Below are 20,466 nucleotides of genomic sequence, written 5' to 3'. Positions count from 1 at the left end.
TCTGCTAACCATGTGTATGTGACCAATAACATTTGATTTGATTTGATTTAAGGAGTGGGCCAAAATTCACCCAACTTATTGTGGGAAGCTTGTGGAAGCCTACCCAAAAAGTTTGACCCAAGTTATACAATTTAAAGGCGAAGCTATCAAATACTGAGTGTATGTAAACTTCTGACCCACTGGGAATGTGACGAAAGAAATAAAAGCTGAAATAAATCATTCTCTCTACTATTATTCTGACATTTCCCATTCTTAAAATAAAGTGATGATCCTAACTGACCTATGACAGGGAATTTTTACTAGGATTAAATGTCAGGAATTGTGAAAAACTGAGTTTAAATGTATTTGGCGAAGGTGTATGTGAACCTCCGACTTCAACTGTATATATTTAGGGCTTCACTCCTACTTATGATTCAATTTGCCCAAAAAAGGGGTTGTTCTTAACCTAGCAGACGCCTCTTAAAATATTTACAATGTACAATCACAGAATAACATAGTTTTCAGTCTGTTAAAGGCTGGATGCAGCTCTTTTTTTATATCAATATCAAATCATTTCTGGGTAACAATTAAGAATCTTAATGTAGATTGCCATTAGATTGCAATTTAAATGGGGGAAAATAACTTTTTCACACTTTTACAGTGTTAGTTTTATCAGCTGTTGCACAGTATGATGTAAAACACAGGCAAAACAGAATTTTTACTGCGCTTGGCCTTTAAACAAAGCATAACAATCGAATGAAGACAAATTTGCCTATTTTGTCATGTGGCCAAATTTTACTTCAAAGGTGGCTAAAACATAAAAGACAAGCATATTGCGTCTTTTCTTTTGATTCCCCTTCCTGTCCTATGAATTGATGACTCAGTCTGGACTTGATAGGGTCATCTTTGTGGTTGTACCTATAAAGCATCTGGCATTATATAAAGGTCGTCCTCCTCAATGTCAGCAGGCAGCACGGCCAGGCTACACGGCGGGTCGTTGCTGTAAATTGCGTCATCGGATGAATCACACTGAAGGTATACATCCTCGGATTCCACAGGTGACCTGTCGAGATGGGTAGACAGGTGAGCAAACATCAGAATGTGCTTTCCCTGCACAGTTGCACCACAACAAACATGGCATATGTGTGCTCACGTTCATGTGGTCAACATTCCTCAATTTTGTTAAAAGTCCAGTGTTGAGTCATTGATACACAGCAGGATTAATACATGAAATCTAGAAAATGAAGAGTTTGCAAAAGGCAAATGAAACCTAATCAACTTCCATTTACAATCCATTTTGTTTGAACTTTCCAATACAAATCAACCCAAACGAATCATCATGTAGCCTCCCTGACCTGTTTATGTTTCTGGCTGTCTTGTTGGAGTCAGTGACGTTCTCGTAGATAGAGCTATGATCAGCAGGTTGTGGTCTGACCATGGCTGTGTATTGGGAACCCTCCGACTAACGTGTTTTGACCTCTGTGCTCTTCAGTTGATTTAACTGTGACATGCTCCTCAATTTACTGCGCTGGGTGAAAACCAGTGCAATCACTACTCCCAGCACTATGAAGAACAGAGACAGACCCACAGCAAGTCCCACAGAAGAACTAAGAGAGATTGGGTCTAAGGATTCTGTGGTAGAGTTTCCAGAGAGACAAGTCCTATTAAACATCATTACCTGTAAATGACAAAATTGATTGGATGATAACAGTTTGGGGAGTTGAAATGAAGGGTAGCCTACTATACAGTGGTGTAAAGTACTTAAGTGAAAATACTTTAAAGTACTACTTAAGTAGTTTTTTGGGGTATCTGTACTTTTACTTCACTACATTCCGAAAGAAAATAATATACTTTTTACTCCATACATTTCCCCTAACCCCCTAAAGCACATGTTACATTTTGACAGGAAAATTATCCAATTCACACAAGAGAACACCCCTGCTCATCCCTACTGCCTCTGATCTGGCGGAATCACTAAACACAAATGCTTTGTTTGTAAATTATGTCTGAGCGTTGTAGTGTGCCCCTGGCTCTGTCAATAAAAATGCAAGAAAATTGTGTCATCCAGTTTAAGGAATTAGAGTTTTATTATACTTTTACTTTCGATACTTAAGTTTATTTGAGCAATTCCATTTACTTTTGATACTTAAGTATATTTAAAACCAAATACTTTTAGACTTTTACTCAAGTAGTATTTTACTGGGTGACTTTCACTTTTACTTAAGTCATTTTCTATTAAGGTATCTTTACTTTTACTAAAGTTTGACAACTGAGTACTTTTCCCACCACTGCTACTATATATAGAAAGTCTGGTATTTAAAGCATTCAATGAATTGTGTCATATTAATGATAACTACCAAACTAACCAAACCCAGGTCATCATTGTAAAATAATCTCAATAACATATGAGCTAAATAAAGGATTTATTCAATTGAAATCAATAAAAATGAATTCATGAAAAATAAATGAATACAATGCATGTCCTAATAACATTTTCCAGTTTCCAGGTTTGTTTGAATAGCCCCTGGATAGCAACCATGAGATACAAAAGATCAGTAGGTCAGAACCAATAAAAATGTGTCTTACCAGGCCAGGGTGAGAACAGCAGTGTGGTCAACTTGGTCTATGAGTAAAAGACAATGAAGATGTTGGCGGAACTTTAAAGTTCCATTATTTCCATAGTAAAATAGTGGAACTTGGCAAATAAGCAATCGCTTAAAGGGGCAATCAGCAGTTGCTACATCCATTTTTGGACGTATAAATGAATTATATGTACCCATTGATTCTTGAAGAATATTACTTATAAAATTCCTCATGAGCTTAGTTCAAACGTGGTACCATATCAGCAGCCAAAATAAGCTTACTTTACTCCAATGTTTGTAAACAAAGTAAATGTAGACACACATTGTATAGCATAATAAACACAGTTAAAACTGTCATTTTGATATCATGAGATGGTCGGTCCTTGCATCCATAGCTCTGCCTTTGAATTTGAATGGTTACATTTCTCCAGCCCCATCCCCCCATGTTATCCCGAAACGGTCGTGGGCTGTTATTGTTTCAACTGTTGTTTGCTGCTTTCAGATTGTCGTTTTAAGACAGTCGTGAGAGTGCACGGCAAAACCTATTCCGCCTCAGGAGACTAAAAAGATTTGTCATGGGTCCTCAGATCCTCAAATGGTTCTACAGCTGCACCATCAAGAGCATCCTGACGGGTTGCATCACTGCCTAGTATGGCAACTGCTCGGCCTCTGACCGCAAGGCACTATAGAGGGTAGTGAGTATGGCCCATTACATCACCGGGGCCAAGCTTCCTGCCATCCAGGACCTCTACACCAGGCTGTGTCAGATGAAAGCCCTAAAAATTGTCAAAGATTCCAATCACCCTAGTCATAGACTGCTCTCTCTGCTACCGCACGGCAAGCGGTACCGAAGGTCCAAGTCTAGGTCCAAGCGGCTTCTAAACAGCTTCTACTCCCAAGCCATAAGACTCCTGAACATCAAATCAAATAGCTACCCAGACTATTTGCATTGCTCCCCCCTCTTCTATACTGCTTCTACTCTGTTTATTATCTATGTATAGTCACTTTAATAACTCTACCTACATGTACATATTACCTCAATTACCATCGACACCGGTGCCCCCGCACATTGTCTCTGTACCGGTAACCCCTGTATATGTCCTCGCTACTGTTATTTTACTGCTGCTCTTTAATTATTTGTTATTTTTATTTCTTTTTTTTGTTTGTATTTTCTTAAAGCTGCGTTGTTGGTTAAGGGCTTGTAAGTAAGCGTTTCACGGTAAGGTTACCTGTTGTATTCGGCGCATGTGACAAATCAAATTAGATTTTATTTTATTTGAAGATTGACTGTAAATTCCTCATTGTCAATCTAGACAATATATCACACTGCAATGAAGAGACAAGTTTGGGACTTCCATTTTTTTATGTAGATTTCTCCATTAGTCTGTACCTCACCTTGAAGGGTGTACTCTACATTATTGCTGTATTGTTCACTATTCAAATAACAATTGTTTTAAAGTATAGTTTAATTCACTCATATGAACTACTAAGCAGTGAGACTGTGTGCAATTATGTTTTATGAATAATTGCTATCCAGGAATGCTTATTGAAATGTGACAACCCAGAACACATTTGACAATGGTTTATTGTCCATAGCCTACACAATTAGATGTAATTTCCACCGGCAAATGATTTCTGCTAACTGATATTCTAGCTGTAACGCCTACTTCTATTTCATGTGACACATCTTCATTTCTCTTTTGGAAGGCTACCACATTTGAATAGATTCAAGAAATGTCTGGCAGGTTCTTCAAATGAACCTACGTACACTGAGTGTACAAATTAAGAACAGCCGCTCTTTCCATGACATAGCTTTCCCCTGGTTAGTCTATGACCCCTTATTGATGTCACTTCATCTATCTACTTCAATCAGTGCAGATGAAGGGGAGGAGACAGGTTAAAGAATATATATATTAGGAAGGGGTTCTTAATGTTTTGTACACTCAGTGTATAATGTGTATTGGCAGAGAGATTACTGTGTATACAGTGGATGTTGAAAAATGTTGTTCATCACAAACACCAAAACCTTATTTCTGAGGGAAGTGAAGTGAAATCTCCATTTTAGTATTTATATACATGCACATTACCTGCTGACATGGTCAAATGGTACTGGAGAAGCCTTGCAAGGGAAGTATACACCATAAAGACTGTCACAGCAGTTTTCAGAAACACATTTCTGGTAAGGCTGTGTGAAATGCAAATACAGTATCTTAGCAGGTGTCTGTCATACACAAAACCGACATGACAGAAATATCAATCTGGAAGACAAGATTTCTAATAATAGCATCACACCCTGATCTGTTTCACCTGTCTTTGTGCTTGTCTCCACCCCCCTCCAGGTGTTGCCCATCTTCCTCATTATCCCCAGTATTTATACCTGCGTTCTCTGTTTGTCTGTTGCCAGTGTGTCTCGGCAGGTCTTACCAGTGTGTTTGCGCTGCGCCCTGTGGTCTCAAGTTAGGTTTCCCTGGTTCTGACCATGCTGCATGCCCTGACCCAGAGTCTGCCTGCTGTTCTGTACCTGCCTGACTCTGACCCATTTACGATCCTCTGCCTGTCCTGACCCCGAGCCTGCCTGCTGTTCTGTACCTTATTGACTCTGCACTGGATTACGGACCTCTGCCTGCCTTTGAACTGACTTTGTCCTGCCCTGTTTGGGTCAATAAACATCTGTGACTCTAGCTGTCTGCATCTGGGTCTTATTCTGAGTTCTGATAAATAGAAGAGGAAAAAAAGAAACCTGCACAATACTCTTGGTAGTTTCACTGCTCTTTAATAAGCTTTACATATCGATATGTTTTTGCTTCATCATTATGGGGTATTGTGTGTAGATTGAGGATTTCTTTTTATTTAGTACATTTTAGAATAAGGCTGTAACGTAACAATGTGGGACAAGTCAAGGGTGTGAATACTTTCCGAAGGCACTGAATGTACAGGGAAGCATGCTGTCTCATGCTTTGGAAATGCTTGCCGTTTCTGTGTTTATGTAACCAGATAAACGTATCTGAGGAGCAGAATACAGGAATCTACTAAGACATGACATTCTCTCCATTTTAGCTAGCCTTTTCAATGAGGCTCAACTCCAAGGTTTTTTCCAGGGTTTAGTTTGCAATAACAGCATAATCCCACACACCCAGTGCCCTGGAATACAATTTCAATGGTTTCCTTGGTTACTTTACAGCCAATTTATTTCCACTACTCTGAATGGTGGGTGAAACAGGATATTGTTTCATTGTGCTTGGACTGTGCCTGTCGCTCAAAACCTCATCTTTGGCCTTAGTGTCTGTTAAAAAAAATACCTTTTTGAAAGTGTTGGTACTTTCAAATCAAATCAAATCAAATTTATTTATATAGCCCTTCTTAAATCAGCTGATATCTCAAAGTGCTGTACAGAAAACCAGCCTAAAACCCCAAACAGCAAGCAATGCAGGTGTAGAAGCACGGTGGCTAGGAAAAACTCCCTAGAAAGGCCAAAACCTAGGAAGAAACCTAGAGAGGAACCAAGCTATGAGGGGTGGCCAGTCCTCTTTTGGCTGTGCCGGGTGGAGATTATAACAGAACATGGCCAAGATGTTCAAATGTTCATAAATGACCAGCATGGTCAAATAATAATAATCACTGTAGTTGTCGAGGGTGCAGCAAGTCAGCACCTCAGGAGTAAATGTCAGTTGGCTTTTCATAGCCGATCATTAAGAGTATCTCTACCGCTCCTGCTGTCTCTAGAGAGTTGAAAACAGCAGGTCTGGGACAGGTAGCACGTCCGGTGAACAGGTCAGGGTTCCATAGCCGCAGGCAGAACAGTTGAAACTGGAGCAGCAGCACGGCCAGGTGGACTGGGGACAGCAAGGAGTCATCATGCCAGGTAGTCCTGAGGCATGGTCCTAGGGCTCAGGTCCTCCGAGAGAGAGAAAGAAAGAAAGAGAGAAAGAGAGAATTAGAGAGAGCATACTTAAATTCACACAGGACACCGGATAAGACAGGAGAAGTACTCCAGATATAACAAACTGACCCTAGCCCCCCGACACATAAACTACTGCAGCATAATGACTGTGACAGTGAGTAGGTCCAGAGACATGTTGGACAAAACCCACTGAGTCGATGATGGCTCCGAAAGCCTTTTGAAGTGGGTCTGTGGACTTTTCCATGTGAATATTAAAATCACCAAAAAATTAGAATATTATCTGCTATGACTACAAGGTCCGATACGAATTCAGGGAACTCAGTGAGGAATGCTGTATATGGCCCAGGAGGCCTGTAAACAGTAGCTATAAAAAGGGATTGAGTAGGCTGCATAGATTTCATGACTAGAAGCTCAAAAGACGAAAACGTCATTTTTTTTTTTTGTAAATTGAAATTTGCTATCGTAGATTTTAGCAACACCTCCGCCTTTGCGGGATGCACGGGGGATATGGTCACTAGTTTAACCAGGAGGTGAAGCCTCATTTAACACAGTAAATTAATCAGGCTTAAGCCATGTTTCAGTCAGGCCAATCACATCAAGATTATGATCAGTGATTAGTTCATTGACTATAACTGCCTTTGAAGTGAGGGATCTAACATTAAGTAGCCCTATTTTGAGATGTGAGGTCAGCATATTAGTAGTGAATTGTGTGATTTACAGTGGTTTATGCGTTTAATTCCAAGTGAGAATTATATTGCCAGTAAGCACTCTCCTTTGAGTGGGGACATCTGGCCAGGGGCTAGTTATTAAAGACACTAGGCCTACAAGAATTGTAAAGGAACAGACACACACAACAACTTTTATAGGCTATAGCCTTCATCAGAGGAAAATAAGGGGAACAGGATAGAGTATTGTTATGCCATGTAGGCTAAGTGGCTACAAAAGGCAGGCAAACAAGAAGAACCTGACAAACACGTTCTTTGGAGCATCATCTTATTTTTGTTATTATCCGCATACGTCTGACAAGTGTACCGTTGATAACATGTTCAGACAAGCAACAATGAGGGTAAAATGTATAACTTAATATCACTTTTTTGTATTTTACCCATCCCTGGTGAAAAAGGTGGGGATTGCAGGCGTTCCAGATGTGCGCGTAACCTACGCCCACGCGCAAGGACGTGTGCATGCAACGTCATTGAGGGAAAGCAGAGCAGAAGAGCGAAACATGGCGACATCAAACAATCCGCGGAAATTTAGCGAGAAAATCGCTTTACATAATCAGAAGCAGGCAGAGGAGACCGCAGCATTCGAGGAAGTGATGAAAGATTTGAGTATTACCCGAGCAGCGAGGGTAAGCTTGTCTGTTTATACCCATTTGCTGTTATTGCTGGTGAGATGTCAAATTCAGTAATATTCACGGCGGGCACGTAGCTTGGCCAGGGAGGTAAACAATAACAAACAGCCCCTACGTGCCAGCTAATATTCTTGGCATGAATGGCAACCAGCAGTCTTATTATCGTATTCGTGTAGTTATTCTCAAATGGAGAGGTATCCCGGCTCAAGTCCCTCCGTCTTCAAAAGTTGCACAATATAGCTCCAGTGCAAGCAATAGCCAACTAATGTGGGGCGTGCATGCGTGTTTGACAGCCACATCAAAATAGAACGTTCGTTGGTTTTTCTGATCGCACTCTAGGCGAGGAAGACGCTTCAGATGAACAGCAATTTCTATGTATTGGTATTTTGGAAAGCAGTATTTTCAGTTTAAAGATCACCAAAGACACATAAGCTAATAATCAGGTGGGAAAAGCAGTCGTGCTGTGAAACTGGGCAGACAAGTACAGTAATATGATTGACAGTGGCATATCAAAGATGAGGACAAACCCGCACAGATTATGTTGACGACAAACCGCATGCCGCAGGCCTCTAATGCCAGCAACATATTGCGCTCTTCATCAATGTCATTTCAGTGCTTTTGGCAGTACATTTTTCTACAAAATGTATACGAAATAACATTGGTGCATTTGAGAAACGTTGCCAGCAGAACCAGCGCATTTGAAAGAGTTTCAAATGGGCGGGTTCTGAGATACTGTAGCAATATTGGCATCGCTCACTGACTGGTTAAATTACTGCATCCTTATTTGGATGGTACTATCCATTGGGGCGGCAGGGTAGCCTAGTGGTTAGAGCGTTGGTCTAGTAACTGAAAGGTTGCAAGTTCAAATCCCCGAGCTGACAAGGTACAAATCTGTCGTTCTGCCCCTGAACAAGGCAGTTAACCCACTGTTCCTAGGCCGTCATTGTAAATAAGAATTTGTTCTTAACTGACTTGTCCAATTTGTAAGTCGCTCTGGATAAGAGCGTCTGCTAAATGACTTAAATGTAAATGTAAAATTGAATACGTTGGACAATCATCAGTGTAGTTTTTGTTTTTAATTCACAGAAAATAACACATTTTCTATTGATTTCAATTGATTCATTCAGTGTTGAGGTGACATGTATTATTTTTCCTGAAGTGGGTGATTTATTGTGTTAGGCTGGAACCTTTGGAAGTCAAAATTGGGTGCAATTTCAACAAACACATTTGGGAAGAGTAGGTTTCACTATTTGAAGACATGCTCTGGAACTTTGGGGTGGATGTGTCAATGTGTAGTTCAGACATGCATTTATGAGCAGAATTACTGTTACCACAGTCAGCCATGAAAAGCGATTGTTTTTATGGAAATGGTGCACCTTTTCCCCTACATTTTCCCTCACATGGGACAGCCCCCTAGCAATTCCAGTTCTAGCCAATGAGTTTTAGCCCCTCACCATTTGAGTGACAGCTAGCAAGATGCACACAGAGTGAGCGAGAGGGCTACTAGCTAAAAAGTATACAAAAGTACTGGAGAATCTCTTTAAAATATTGCTTTTGGCCCTATAGTATAGTGATGGGGGACGAAGTCGATACAGCTACATATCGGGATATTATTTTGGACAATATATTGTATCGTATCATTGTGGCAATAACTCAATATCATTTTTGTGCTAGTTGCCTGTATACCTGCACTTTTTTACAACACTTTTATTTCCATGACTGATAAACACTGTCTCTCTTGACACTCTGCAGCAGACATATGGTGATCAATATAGGTTTGGAACATCAAATCGCAATAAAATCACAGTATCGAATCGCAATAAATATACAATCGTGAGAATCGTAATGCATATCGTATTGACACCTAAGTATCGTAATATCGTATCATGAGTTCCCAGGCAATTCCCAGCCCTAGTATAGTATGAGGCTATAAATATAATCCTTACTTTGTAACATACAGTATGCATACAATAATAGGAAGGGCAAGTCTAATACTCAGTATTTGATAATACCTTTTGACAGTGCAGTAGGCAGCGAGCCTACAAGTTCACTCAAGTAGGCACATTTACCCTATTGACTTGATTCATATGTGGTTGGATTTGTGAAACACTTATCCCAAAATGCATGTAATCTTCTGTCAACAAAATAACAAGATGTATTCAAACTTGACTCACTATTGGGAGATTACTGTATTTTCAAAATACTCTGGAGAAATAGGCTTTAGAGATTGTTAATAAATGATTTCCCTGCTTTAATCAATAGTGCGTGTGCGTGACAGACATGAACAGTTTGGGTACTGTCTGTGTATAGGATTAAACAACTTTGATTACCTGCTTTTCTAAACAAAATAGCAAAATGATTGTCTCGTGATATTACTCAGTATCTCTAGTACATAAGAGAACTTTCTGAAACGTAAACTCAGCAAAAAAAGAAATGTCCCTTTTTCAGGACCCTGTCTTTCAAAGATCATTCGTAAAAATCCAAATAACTTCACAGATCTTCATTGTAAAGGGTTTAAACACTGTTTCCCATGCTTGTTCAATGAACCATAAACAATTAATGAACATGCACCTGTGGAACGGTCGTTAAGACACTAACAGCTTACAGACGATAGGCAATTAAGGTCACAGTCATGAAAACTTAGGACACTAAAGAGGCCTTTCTACTGACTCTGAAAAACACCCAAAGAAAGATTCCCAGGGTCCCTGCTCATCTGTGTGAATGTGCCTTTGGCATGCTGCAAGGAGGCATGAGGACTGCAGATGTGGCCAGGGCAATAAATTGCAATGTCCGTACTGTGAGATGCCTAAGACAGCGCTACAGGGAGACAGGACGGACAGCTGATTGTCCTTGCAGTGCCAGACCACGTGTAACAACACCTGCACAGGATCGGTACATCCGAACATCACACCTGCGGGACAGGTACAGGATGGCAACAACAACTGACCGAGTTACACCAGGAATGCACAATCCCTCCATCAGTGCTCAGACTGTCTGCAATAGGCTGAGAGAGGCTGGACTGAGGGCCTGTAGGCCTGTTGTAAGGAAGGTCCTCACAAGACATCACTGGCAACAACGTCGCCTATGGGCACAAACCCACCGTCGCTGGACCAGACATGACTGGCAAAAAGTGCTTTTCACTGACGAGTCGCGGTTTTGTCTCACCAGGGGTGATGGTCGGATTTGCGTTTATCGTCGAAGGAATGAGCGTTACACCGAGGCCTGTACTCTGGAGCGGGATCATTTTGGAGGTGGAGGGTCCGTCATGGTCTGGGGCGGTGTGTCATAGCATCATCGGACTGAGCATGTTGTCAATTTCAACGCTGTGCGTTACAGGGAAGACAACCTCCTCCCTCATGTGGTACTCTTCCTGCAGGCTCATCCTGACATGACCCGCCAGCATGACAATGCCACCAGCCATGCTGCTCGTTCTGTGCGTGACTTCCTGCAAGACAGGCATGTTAGTGTTCTGCCATGGCCAGCAAAGAGCCCGGATCTCAATCCCATTGAGCATGTCCGGGACCTGTTGGATCGGAGGGTGAGGGCTAGGGCCATTCCTCCCAGAAATGTCCGGGAACTTGCAGGTGCCTTGGTGGAAGAGTGGGGTAACATCTCACAGCAAGAACTGGCAAATCTGGTGCAGTCCATGAGGAGGAGATGCACTGCAGTACTTAATTTAGCAGGTGGTTACACCAGCTACTGACTGTTACTTTTGATTTTGACCCCCCCTTTGTTCAGGGACACGTTTCTGTGAGACTTTTCTTTATTTGCTGAGTTTATGTAGTTGGCTGTCACCACCTGAAATCACAGCCAATCATAGATAATTGTTCGATTACTTGTTAGATATTACTGCACGGTCAGAAGTAGAAGCACAAGCATTTCGCTACACTCGCATTATCTGCTAACTATGTGTATGTGACCAATAAAATGTGATTTGATTTGAGGTCAACTATTTGCATACTCATAGCAGGTGAACTGTTGAACCTATAAGGGTGTGACCTTGAGTTTTTGTAAGGATGGAAAGACATTCATATAGGTGATAGTTATCCCAGTTAGGCCTATATGTGGCGCCATTCAATGTCAAGATGAGTCGGTGTGGCAAGATTATAAATAATGAAAACATAATTTAATCATGGGTGATCTGTAATTGCTGAAAAATGTATTTTCTCTATGACGTTTATTAGGTAAATTGAGGTTAAAGGTGAGTAAATGTCATTTTCACACAACAATGGGTGATTGCTTAGGCCAGACAAGTCTTATCCCCTTGGTTCTGACTGAGATGGATGGAGTGATTTGTAATCTATAGAATCAATGTTAAACAAGGATAGTGTTGTTTTTTTCATCAGTCAGAATTTTTGTGCTCTCTGTCACACTCATTTTGTTTTTGAATTATTGTTGAATATTTCATACCGAACATTATCTGATGCCATGTTTGCTTTTGTTTTGTCACTCCTTATACAGTTACAGTTACAGAAGACCCAGTATTTACAGCTGGGACAAAACCGTGGGCAGTACTATGGCGGATCATTGCCAAATGTCAATCAGATTGGAAATGGCACCATTGACATGCCTTTTCAGGTAATGTGTGTTTGTAGGACTCAAAGTATTCATATCCCGTGACGTATTCCACAATTTGTTGTGTTATAGCCTGAATTCAAAATGGATTACATTTTTCTTCTCTCACCTACACAATACCCCAAATAAATGTTTGCAAATTTATTTAAAATTAATTAAAGAAATATGTAATTTACATAAGTATTCACACCCCTAAGTCAATACTTTGTAGAAGCACCTTTGACAGTGATTACAGCTGTGAGTATTTGTAACTCGGACACTCAAGAACATTCACTGTCTTCTTGGTAAGCAACTCCAGTGTAGAGTTGGCCTTGTGTTGTAGGTTATTGTTCTGCTGAAAGGTGAATGAATCTCCCATTGTCTGGTGGAAAGCAGACTGAACCAGAATTTCCTGAAGGATTTAGCCTGTGCTTAGCTCCATTCCGTTTATTTTTTTATCCTGAAAAACTCCCCAGTCCTTAACGATTACAAGCATACCCATAACATGATGCAGCCACCACTATGCTTGAAAATATGGAGAGTGGTACTCGGTTATGTGTTATATTGGATTTGTCCCAAAAATAACACTTTGTATTCAGGACAAAAAGATAATTGCTTTGCAACACTTTTTTCAGTATTACTTTAGTGCCTCTTTGCAAACATATTCTGTACATGCTTCCTTCTTTTCAATTTGTCAATTAGGTTACTATTGTGGAGTAACTACATAGTTGTCGATCCATCCTCAGTTTTCTCCTATCACAGCCATTAAACTCTGTAACTGTTTTAAAGTCACCATTGGCCTCATGGTGAAATCCCTCATGGTTTCCTTCCTCTCTGGAAACTGAGTTAGGAAGGACGCCTGTATCTTCGTAGTGACTGGGTGTATTGATACACCATCCAAATTGTAATTAATAACTTCACCATGCTCAAAGGGATATTCAATGTCTGCTTTTTTTTTTTTTGACTCATCTAACAATAGGTGCACTTCTTTGCGAGGCATTGGACAACATCCCTGGTCTTTGTGGTTGAATCTGTATTTGAAATTCACTGCTTGACTGACTTACCTTACAATTATCTGTATGTGTGGGTTACAGAAATGAGGTAGTCATTCAAAATGTTAAACACTATTTTTGCATAAAGAGTCCATGCAACTTATTATGTGACTTGTTAAGTACATTTTTACTCCTTAACTTATTTAGGCTTGCATAAAGTGTTTGAATACTGGAAAGACATTTCAGCTTTTCATTTTTTATTAATTTGTAGAAACTTCGAATAACAATTCCACTTTGACGTTATGTGGTATTGTGTGTAGGCCAGTGACAAAAAAAACACACAAAAAAAAGACAATCAGGTCAAGGGGTGTGAATACTTTTTGAAGGTTCTGTATGTGTCTTACCCGAAATGGAAATTTGTTTACTCTTTTGACATATTTTTCATTCTTTTATCTATGGAGCTTGTAACTGGTTTTCTTTGTGCGGTGTCTGCAGACTCCCTTTCAAGGTTCAGGTGACACTAGCAGGACAACACGGCATCATGGATTGGTTGACAGAGTTTACCGGGACAGAAACCGCATCACGTCCCCACATGGAAGGCCCCTCGACAAACATGGACGCCAAATATCTTTTACTGTCGGCTTATGCTACTGTATAGTTGATAACTTTTTATTTTACGGTCTGCTATGCAACGGATATTTGATTATGAATGACATGGTAATTACATAGTCATTTTACAGTAACAATTTGCCTTTTCATTAAAGCAAGCACCACTATGTAACATCTTTAACCATTGAACTTCAAAAGCATATGCTGTACTTTATGGCATAATGGTGTTTTACATTGACATCAGTTGTGAAATGCTACAGATTTGTGTTGCCCTTAACCAGGGGTATCACATTGATAGCTGTCCATACGGTTCAGTGTATCTGTCACCCCCACCTGACACCAGTTGGAGGAGGTAAGATAACCCAACTATGTGACGTGAAACTGTTGGGATTTCGTTGTGAAACGCTCCCTTGACTTTCCACAACTGATACAGTTGGTCACCCCCTAAGTGGTGTATGTCTCTTTCCCTGTGCTATAGGACTAACTCGGACTCTGCGTTGCATCAAAGCACCTTGAACCCACAGGACATTTTCGCGGGAGGCTCACAGGACATGCAGCCTAAACGAGGTGTGTTGGATTTGAACTTGGTATTTCAAGTTGTATAAACTTTACATTAGTTCATCATTACACATTAATTATTTTTGGACAGAACCGGTTAGCGTAATGCCTTGGCCCTACAATGACCCCATAAGAGGAATGACTAGCCATTGTAGGGTACAATGCTCTGTTTCCAGTTGGTAGGCTTAGTAATGATTTTTGAGTCCAGCCCTGAATTATTAGCCAAGTTGTTATGAGGGAGGTGGTATTCAATGTATTGACAATGAAATATATTGTAATGGCTTTGCTGGCTACTCTTTATTGTACTGTTGAATAGTGTCTAGTGTACCTGATAAAAGGTTTTAGACTACGTCTTCGAAGGCTATAGATATTACTCATGGGATGAATAGGAATATCTGAGTGGTTCTCAAGGTTACATGCTAATGGTTTCTTAAAATAAAAACATGTATTTAACCTTTTAACTAGGCAAGTCAGCTAAGAACAAATTATTATTTACAATGACAGCCTAGGAACAGTGGGTTAACTGCATTGTTCGGGGGCAGAACAACAGATTTTTACCTTGTCAGCTCTGGGATTTGATCTAGCAACCTTTCGGTTACTGGCCCAACGCTCTAACCACTAGGCTACCTGCCACCCCTGCCGTTTTTATCTGCTTCAGAATCATCTGTGTTCACCAAATGTTGTTTGGTTATTCTTAGATATAGTCTTCAGACTTGCCCAGAGGGAATTGTTGGTATGTAATATTTTTACTCACTATTCTAGTTCATTCTTATGGTTGAGATCCCGTTAACGGGATCGACTTGACAACAGCCAGTGAAAGTGCAGGGCGCCAGAAATCTCATAATTAAAATTCCTCAAACATACAAGTATTTTACACCATTTTAAAGATAAACTTGTTGTTAATCCCACCACAGTGTCCGATTAAAAAATAAATAAAAAAGCTTTACGACGAAAGCACACCATCTGATTATGTTAGGTCAGTACCTAGTCACAGAAAAACACAGCCATTTTTCCAGCCAAAGAGAGGAGTCACAAAAAGCAGAAATAGAGATCAAATGAATCACTAACCGTTGATGATCTTCATCAGATGACACTCATAGGACTTCATGTTACACAATACATGTATGTTTTATTTGATAAAGTTCATATTTATATCCAAAAATCTGTTTACATTGGCGCGTTATGTTCAGTAATGTTGCAGAGAGCCACATCAATTTACAGAAATACTCATAATAAACATTGATAAAAAATACAAGTATTATACATGGAACGTTAGATAAAATTCTCCTTAATGCAACCGCTGTGTCAGATTTTAAAAAAACACACCATGCTATAATCTGAGTACAGCGCTCAGAGACCAAAACAAGCCATACAGATATCCGCCATGTTGTGGAGTCAACAGAAGCCAGAAATAGTATTATAAATATTCACTTACCTTTGGTGATCTTCATCAGAATGCACTCCCAGGAATCAGTGCCACCAAAAAAAAATGTTTTGTTCGATAACGTCCATAACTTATGTCCAAATACCTCCTTTTTGTTCGCATGTTTAGTACAGTAATCCAAATGCGCAGGCACCAGGTCCAGACAAAGTCAAAAAATTCCATTACAGTTCGTAGAAATATGTCAAACAATGTATAGAATCAATCTTTAGGATGTTTTTAACATAAATCTTCAATAATGTTTCAACCGGAGAATTCCTTTGTAATGCGATGGAACGCAGGTCACTCTCACGGGAGAGCGCATGGTCAGCTCATGCCAGACACCTGACTCAAAGAGCTCTCCTTCCCTCATTCTTCACAGTAGAAGCATCAAACAAGGTTCTAAAGACTGTTGACATCTAGTGGAAGCCTTAGGAAGTGCAATATGACCCCAAAGACACTGTATATTGGATAGGCAAACCTACAAACCTCAGATTTCCCACTTCCTGGTTGGATTTTTTCTCGGGTTTTTGCCTGCCATATGAGTTCTGTTATACTCACATACATCATTCAAACAGTTTTAGAAACTTCAGAGTGTTTTCTATCCAAATCTACTAATAATATGCATATATTTTACCAACTGGACCTGAGTAGCAGGCAGTTTACTCTGGGCACCTTATTCATCCAAGCTACTCAATACTGCCCCCAGCCATAAGAAGTTAACCCGAGCTGCCCTCAAACCAAGGCTAATTATCTATAGTCCACATTTCAATTTGTCAATTTCAAATTATTTTCGAACAATTTGTAGTTTCTAACAACAGTTTTAATTCAGGTGTGTTCCGTGTCCCCATGAATTCACGTAAGAAGTAGCCCATTTCACTGTTGCGGATAATTTATCTTTGAGGATTTACTGAGCCAGACAAACTTTTCTCTTCAATGAGAGCCCAAGCACTTCCCCATAGTTACACCAGATTAAGTATGAAGACATTGCATATCTTTAGTCAGAACAGCCCTTGCACTAACTAGGCAAGTCAGTTAAGAACAAATTCTTATTTACAATGAGGGTTGTACTGATTATGATGTGCTAATGCTAAGCTATTTGCCAGCTGTGGGTGGTGTCATGTTTGTTGACGTCATACAATGCATTCTAGTTGTCACGTAAGCGTCTGTCAGACCAATGATGTTATAACAAGGGATAGTTCACTCGACTGACTTATGGTGCTTTCAAGACAACTGGGAGCTCTGAAAAATACGATGTAAAATCATGACATCAGTGACCCCCGCCTAACCCAGACGACGCTGAGTCAATTGTGCGCCGCCCTATGAGACTCCCAATCACGGACGGTTGTGATACAGCCTGGAATCGAACCAAGGTCTGTAGTGATGCCTCTAGCACTGATGTGCATTAGACCGCTGCGCCACTCGGGAGCCCCTCGGGAGCATACCGTATGTATGGATCATAATGTATTTACTGTTTTATTCACATGTTTTCAAGTACTGATGTCAAATCATGCATTCTGATTCTTGCATAGATTGTAATGGACACATATGTGTGTAACGTACTTTTTTGAGGGTTGTACTGATTATGATGAGCTAATGCTAAGCTATTTGCCAGCTGTGGGTGGCGTCATGTTTGTTGATGTCATACAATGCATTCTAGTTGTCACGTAAGCGTCTGTCAGACCAAAGATGTTATAACAAGGGATCGTTCACTCGACTGACTTATGGTGCTTTCAAGACAACTGGGAGCTCTGAAAAATACGAGGTAAAATCACGACATCAGTGATCTTCAGGTTGGAAGGTCGGAGCTCTGGAGAGGTTCCCGAGTTGGAAATCCGAGTTGGATGACCGTTCAAAATGACTTTTCCCAGTTGGAGCTTCTCTTTTTTTGGAGTTCCCAGTGTTGTTTTGAACGCGGCATCAGATTGTAACTATGCTACTTCAGGGTTGCCAGCTCAGACCCGCTTTCCAGGGGTTTTATTTTTATTTAGCATATAAATTTCTCCTTTAGCCAAGGGCTAAAATAGAAGTCAGTTCTATTTGTGATGCAGGTTCTGCCTCTCATCTCCTCATTGGTTTATAGAAGCAGGTACCCACGTGCCATCTCCTCATTGGTTATACCCACGTGGGTGACTGAAAGACGAACAAGGTCTGTGGCAGTAATGCACCTAATTTATGAAACGTGCCAATCGCAATATAAAGTCCAGAGAAGAAAAAGCCTAGAAGGAGGAGATATGACTAGAAACAATTTAGTTGAGCGTTTTATGTGTGGATTAATTGCCGGAGTAGAGGACCTTGTTCATTTCCGGTAAAATAACAACTCAATGTTTATATCCCAGGACAAATTAGCTAGCAAGTGCAAACTAGCTAGCTAGATTGCCATACATGTTTAATGCTTTTCGACCTATCCCCAAATTAATGTAATTGGTTCAGATTTTGTTTTGATATTTTAACCTGCGTGTCGTGATCGCGTTTGGTGTGGGGGGACAAAATACATTTATGCACGATGGCGCACGCGTGCAGCCGGTTTGGGTTCCGTGTTACAAGTCATATGCTCCGGTTCTTGTATACACTGTAACACGTACATCAAAGATTTGTAATATGCTGAAAAGTGGCCAAAGTAAGTTACTATTCTTTTTTTTAAACTTTGTTTATTTGCATTTTATAGTGATTGGCATTCAGGAATTAGGAGTTTTTGCTTTTCAAACATAAACAAACATGGCTGCCATCATAAAGAATTTAGCTGCTGTTAGCTTAACTGACACACATCTCTTTTCTAAACAATATTACATCTCTCCTTGTGGTCACCAGAGATGTGGTACATTGTAAACAAATCTAGCTGTTAGGTTGCTAACTTATGTTTTTTTTTTGGGGGGGGGGGGGGTCAGCGCAACCTGTTATTTAGACTAGTTTATGGAATGAGTTTGGCTGTGGATGTGTTCCGTGTGATGTTTGGATGATGACGTTCGCATTTTAGATTATACAATAAAAGGTGAAATTGACACCATTCTGTATACTTCTGGCCCTTCTTTGGACACTGTGTTAACAAACCTCCAGACGAGCTTCAATGCCATACAACTCTCCTTCCGTGGCCTCCAACTGCTCTTAAATGCAAGTAAAACTAAATGCATGCTCTTCAACCGATCGCTGCCCGCACCTGACCGCCCGTCTAGCATCACTACACTGGACGGTTCTGAGTTAGAATATGTGGACAACTACAAATACCTAGGTGTCTGGTTAGATTGTAAACTCTCCTTCCAGACTCACATTAAGCATCTCCAATCCAAAATTAAATCTAGAATCGGTTTCCTATTTCGCAACAAAGCATCCTTCACTCATGCTGCCAAACATACCCTCGTAAAACTGACTATCCTACCGATCTTTGACTTCGGCAATGTAATTTACAAAATAGCCTCCAACACTCTACTCAGCAAATTGGATGCAGTCTATCACATTGCCATCTGTTTTGTCACCAAAGCCCCATATACTACCCACCACTGCGACCTGTATGCTCTCGTTGGATGGCCCTCGCTTCATATTTGTCGCCAAACTCACTGGCTCCAGGTAATCTATTTGTCTTTGCTAGATAAAGCTCTGCCTTATCTCAGCTCACTGGTCACCATAGCAGCACCCACCCATAAAACGCACTCAGCAGGTATATTTCACTGGTCACCCCCAAAGCCAACTCCTACTTTGGCTGCCATTCCTTCAAGTTCTCTGCTGCCAATGACTGGAACGAATTACAAAACTCACTGAAGCTGGAGACTCATATCTCCCTCACTATCTTTAAGCATCAGCTGTCAGAGCAGCTTACAGATCATTGCACCTGTACATAGCCCATCTGTAAATAGCCCACCCAACTATCTCATCCCCATATTATTATTATTATTTTTGCTCCTTTGCACCCCAGTATCTCTACTTGCACATTCATCTTCTGCTCGTCTACCACTCCGGTGTTTAATTGCTAAATTGTAATTATTTTGCCACTATGGCCTATTTATTGCCTTACCGCCCGAATCTTACTTAATTTGCACACACTGTATATAGACTTTTCTATTGTGTTATTGACTGTACGTTTGTTTATTCCATGTGTAACTCTGTTTGTGTCGCACTGCTTTACTTTATCTTGGCCTGGTCGCAGTTGTAAATGAGAACTTGTTCTCAACTGGCCTACCTGGTTAAATAAAGGTGAAAATAAATAGAAAACCCTCGGTCTTCCTTTCCTGTGGCGGTCCTCATGAGAGCCAGTTTCATCATAGCCCCTCATGGTTTTTGCGACTGCACTTGAAGAAACTTTCAAAGTTCTTGAAATGTTCCGTATTGATTGACCTTCATGTCTTAAAGTAATGATGGACTGTCGTTTCTCTTTGCTTATTTGAGCTGTTTTTGCCATAATATGGACTTGATCTTTTACCAAATAGGGCTATCTTCTGTTTTCCACTCCTACCTTGTCACAACACAACTGATTGTCTCAAAGGCATTAAGAAGGAAATATAGTCCACAAACTAGCTTTTAAC

At 40.4% G+C, this 20,466-nt stretch overlaps 1 protein-coding gene across 1 annotated transcript in view; it reads left to right on the top strand.

Moving 5' to 3' along the window:
* The first annotated feature begins 7,625 nt into the window (after positions 1-7,625).
* The window catches only part of LOC120055800 (CREB-regulated transcription coactivator 1-like), a 30,148-nt gene continuing 17,307 nt past the window's right edge, over positions 7,626-20,466 (top strand). Inside the window, exons 1-5 of the mRNA XM_039003773.1 lie at positions 7,626-7,813; positions 12,278-12,394; positions 13,858-13,986; positions 14,262-14,323; positions 14,450-14,538. Of these exons, the coding sequence (XP_038859701.1) occupies positions 7,688-7,813; positions 12,278-12,394; positions 13,858-13,986; positions 14,262-14,323; positions 14,450-14,538 (523 nt within the window). The 5' untranslated portion in view covers positions 7,626-7,687. The remainder of the gene's footprint in view (positions 7,814-12,277; positions 12,395-13,857; positions 13,987-14,261; positions 14,324-14,449; positions 14,539-20,466) is intronic.

The sequence above is a fragment of the Salvelinus namaycush genome, chromosome 11 (assembly GCF_016432855.1).
Source record: "Salvelinus namaycush isolate Seneca chromosome 11, SaNama_1.0, whole genome shotgun sequence".
In the NCBI taxonomy this organism is placed as follows: Eukaryota; Metazoa; Chordata; class Actinopteri; order Salmoniformes; family Salmonidae; genus Salvelinus; species Salvelinus namaycush.
This window is presented reverse-complemented; position numbering and strand designations above follow the sequence as displayed.